The sequence below is a fragment of the Bison bison genome, unplaced genomic scaffold (assembly GCF_000754665.1).
Source record: "Bison bison bison isolate TAMUID 2011002044 unplaced genomic scaffold, Bison_UMD1.0 scf7180017864518, whole genome shotgun sequence".
NCBI lineage: Eukaryota > Metazoa > Chordata > Mammalia > Artiodactyla > Bovidae > Bison > Bison bison.
Window position 1 is genome coordinate 13716545 of NW_011495071.1, and position 4565 is coordinate 13721109.

The 4565-nt window shown below is 58.0% G+C and overlaps 1 protein-coding gene across 1 annotated transcript in view; it reads right to left on the bottom strand.

Moving 5' to 3' along the window:
* Positions 1-4565, bottom strand: part of OTOG (otogelin) — an 86394-nt gene that overhangs the window by 26921 nt on the left and 54908 nt on the right. The window contains exons 33-36 of the mRNA XM_010830664.1: positions 4485-4565; positions 2277-2394; positions 1640-1719; positions 8-1153 (exon numbers count right to left, since the gene is read on the bottom strand). Of these exons, the coding sequence (XP_010828966.1) occupies positions 8-1153; positions 1640-1719; positions 2277-2394; positions 4485-4565 (1425 nt within the window). The remainder of the gene's footprint in view (positions 1-7; positions 1154-1639; positions 1720-2276; positions 2395-4484) is intronic.

The following is a 4565-nucleotide window of genomic DNA, read 5'->3' on the forward strand; positions in this document are numbered from 1 at the left end:
GGAGGGGTTAGGGTAGAGCCTTTGGGGCCAGGCGTGGCCACTGGGGCAGACGTCCCCACCTTGGCCAGGGACAGGCTGGTATCAGGAGGCAGGCCGGAGAGGAGCTGGGCTGGCTGGGTGGACTCCAGAGTGGTGAAGGGTGTGGCCCCCAACGAGTGAGCAACTGTAGACAGACTGGCGGCAGCTGCAGTCCCTGAGGGCTGAGCTGGGGGCCTGGCGGCTGTGGTGGTGTGCTGGGCGGGGCGGGCTGAGGCCATGGGGAGCGGGCTTGGAAGTGGGGCTGCTGGCAGGCCTGTGGGCTGGTCGGGCCCGGGTTGGACCTTCTCTGGGGAAGGCACGGTCTCCATGCTCTCAGTCACCAGGGTATGGGCAGGAATCTGTTCTGCAGCTGTTCTGGCCTCAGCTGGGGGGCTGCTGGGACTGGAAGGGCCCTGGGCCTGTATGGACTGTGGGACCCCTGTCTCAGTCATGACCTTCGTCATTGCAGGTGTCAGAGAAGCCTCGCGGGCTCCTGAGGAAGTGGGGGGCCTGGAGGTCACTGCCGGCGAAGCCACAGGCCTGGAGGAAGGACTTGCAGGCAACTCCAGGCTGGGGAAGGGCTGGAGGGGCGTCGTCTTAACGGGCAAGGAGCCAAGGCCTAGGACAGTGACAGCTTTGGTCATGAGGGGGACGCGAGGAGCGGGGGGTGACAGAGAGGAGACTGTGATGTTGGGGCTCTCGGCCAGGATCACGGTCACCCTGGTCGTCTCCATGGCACCTGACCCCATGCCAGATGTGGGCACGTGCTGTGAAACGGGGAGGGATGAGGGCTCTGGGGCCCCGGAGCTAGCAGGGTGGCCAGCAGTCACTCCTTTGCTGGCCGGGGCCTCTGTGGGGTGCTCGGGGAGGTTAGAGGCTGTGACTCCCAGGAGCTGTTGCTGAGTGGCCTGGGCGGGGCCTGGAGACAGCGCTGGCCCCACCGTGGCTGCCGTGGGCGGGTTCAGGGCTGTGGTGAGTGGGGCAGTCAGTGTGAGCGCTGGCCTGTGGGATGAGGCCCCGGGAGCTTCCTGTGGAAACTGCAGCTCCCTGTCACTGGCAGTGGGCAGCGCTTGACCGGGAGGCAGGGTCTCGTTGCCAAGGGCCTCCCTGGGAACCAAATCCACAGGCTCCACACCTGGGGCGGACGAGAGAAGAGGCTCAGCCAATGGGGCGACTCCTACGTCCAGGGGTCATCACTGGACAGGGCTGTGACGTAGGGCTCCTGGGCTAGCATCCTCGGTGAGGGGGATAGGCAGCTGCTGACCCACCCAGGGCCTCTGTTACGTGGTGTCAGATGACTCAAGACATCAGCAGGTCCCTGCCCCACACCTCAAACACTGAGTCCAGAGCCCAGTGACCTCAGGTCTGAATCTGGCCACATTCTCAGCACAGGACCCCAAGCCAGCCTCTTCCCCACATGGGCCTCATATTTTCTCTCTATAAAAAGCCAGATAATGGACTGGATGAGTCCCTGCCCGCTCTAGAGGATATCACCTTCCAGAGGCCCCTCTGCTGACTCTGCTTCTCCAGGGACCAGAGGGCTCTGCTGAGCATGACTGGTCAGTGAGACCGGGGGATTTAGAGGACACCGGAGGAGGGGTGAGAAGTCCAGGCCACTCACAGTCCTCCAAGTGGACGCATCTCTGTGTGACTTCATCCAGGACCTTGGGGGTGGCACACGCGGGCACACAGCCCTCCACCCTGAGGACAGAGCAGGGCGCTAGTTAATAGTCTGGAGCACAAGGGCTGGTTATGCACACCTGGTGCCCACACTCACATATGTGTACATTTAAGCACATTTTCATGTTTCTTCTCCACACCTGCAGGACTCAAAAACATTCACACAGACACTTATATGTCCACCGTCTACCAAAACATCAGTGTACACACTCTTATGCACACACACCCAGCTACACCAACACCCATATACTTGCAGCTCATATACAAGCACATACACACAGCTCTGTACATCTGTGCGCCCACAGCCACCCTTTACACCCACATGAACACACACAGGGCTCAGCTATATGCCCACATGCACAAATCCACATTCACATATGCCCATATCAGTCAGGTTCACCCTGGTTCACACGCATCCCCATACCCAGTAAACAAAACATATATATATGTATAAGTACATGTGAACACACGCACGTCAGTACAAGCTCATGCCTAAACTCGCAGATGGCATACAAACCCATTCACACAGATGAATGTCAGACACTGGTGTAAGCACCTTGGCTCCCATGACCCCTCACCTGGGCACATCCCGGCAGCCGGCTGCCCATGGGTCCCGGCAGGTTTGGAAGCAGGGGCTGGCACAGGCATCATAGTGCCACTCACAAGTGGGGTAGGCAGCCCCTGAGGGCTTGGCATCTGGAAAGGCAACCAAACCCAGGGCCCCGAGACTGAGTGACACCAGGCACCAGCTCCTGACCAGGTGCCCGAGCACAGAGGTCATCCCAGCTCAGCCCATGCCCATCCTGCTCCATGGAAGAGATGAATGGACTCATGAAAAAAAAGTGAAGACTGAAATGAAATTTTAAAATAAAATGAAAAGCCAACCTAAGGAGAAACTGTATTCTTGAGAGTTGAGATCAGTGTCTGGGGGATCCTTGGGTTGGGACCCTGGGACCTTGGTTTTGTGGGGGCTGAAGTCTCAGCAGTGGGGCTATGGAGCAGGCAGTTGGGGCTGGACTTTGAGAGGCGGCCAAAGAGGCTGGGACCCCTGACCTTTCCATGAGGCTGCCCTGTCACCTGCCCCTCTGAGGCCCTGGTGGCCAGAATTGCCCCCTCTGACCTTGGTGGCTAATGATAACAACAGCCAACTCTTAACAGCAAGCACAACACTCAACATTTCACAGGTATTTACTCACTCATCCTCATGGGTAGCACTATTTTAAAGATGAAGAAACTAATCACAGAAGATGCTGGGAATATTAGACTTTCCCAGAAGTAATTTCCTCTAAAAAGGCTTTGAGCTAGTGCCTTGACAAATGAAGGATCTTCATGGAAAGTCTGGAGACCATGGGGGGTTTTGAGGTGGTGTGTTAGTCACTCAGTCGTGTCCAACTCTTTGAGACTCCATGGACTGTAGCCCAACAGACTTCTCTGTCCATGGGATTCTTCAGGCAAGAATACTGGAGTGGGTTGCCATTCCCTTCTCCAGGGGATCTTCCTGACCCAGGGATTGAACCCAGGTCTCTTGCACTGCAGGCAGATTCTCCACTGTCTCCAAGACCCCAGACCACATTGGCACAAGTGACCAGTCTCTGAAACTGTGGCCTGAGCTGGGAGGTGTGGGCAAGCTCCCCAGCAGGCTGGAGGGAGCAGCCCCATTCTGACTCCTCAGTCTCCAACACTGCTGCTGACTGTAAAGAAGCCTGCTTTTCTAAGATCCTTGAGACCAGAACTGGGAATTTACATCTGAGGAACACCTGCTGTGAGCCAGGCCCAGAGCAAAGCCCAGGAGACAGTCAATCCTCACAACAACCTTCTGAGGCAAATGTCCCAGGGAGAAGAAACAGGGAGAGGGGTTCTGGGGCTCTTCCAAGTGCCAAGGACAGGGGTCAGGATTCAAACCCAAGGCTGTCTGGTTTCATAGCCTGGGCTTTTTTCACTCTGCCCTGGTGACTTCCAGCAAGGGACACAGTCCTGGCATCACAGCCGGTGATGAATCCATGCTGGGTGGGGTCCCTGGTGGACTTGACAGGTGACCACTGAGTTTAAGAGTGAGCTGGCCTAGCCCTGGGCTGGGAGGGGCAGGGGATGGTAAAGGAAAGGCTGACTGGGGGCGCTTTTACACACATGTGCGTGTAAATGGATCCATTCATACAGCACTGGTGCCCACACGAGCGCAAACATACACGTCCACATACAAGACAGACAGGCCAGCCTGGAGCAGTGAGGACATTATAATCACTGTCTCCAGGGTGTAGGCAGAGAGCAACTACTTTTGGGGCAGACCCACCTGGCAGGGGTATGGCAAAGCCTTGGAAGCCATTGGTCTCGGCTAGAAAGGGCACGAAGCTGCCCCATCACCACCCAGGGTCCAGGCCTCTCAGCGGGGACGGGGGGTCTGCGGGCTCCTCGTCTGTGCCCCAGTGGGCAGTCTTTGAGCTCACAGGGCAGGCATGTGCCCCCATCAGCAGGAAACCTGAGCCAGCAGGCTACACAAGCTGTGGCCAGGATGATCACTTTCCTCCTTGCTTCCACAAAGGCCGCCCTATTTTTAGACCATGTAAATGGCCTGCGGGAGTAGGCAGACCCGGGAGACTGGCTGGGCACCAAGCCGCACTGCCCAAGGCTCCCTGGGCCACCAACACGGAGGCCAGGTCCCCTCCCGTCTCAGGGGTGGCACCGTGTGGCCTCCCTGCAGCAGGAGAGTGAAGGTCTCGTCTCTCAGGGGCAATGGGAAGGGTGAGGTGGGGAGAGGGCAGGGAGGGTGAGGCAGGGTAGACACCTACCCAGAAGGCGGAATAGCGTGCCCCAGCGGAAGGCCTCCGTGTGCTCGTATGGCCGCAGGGCCAGCACTGGGCCCGACACGT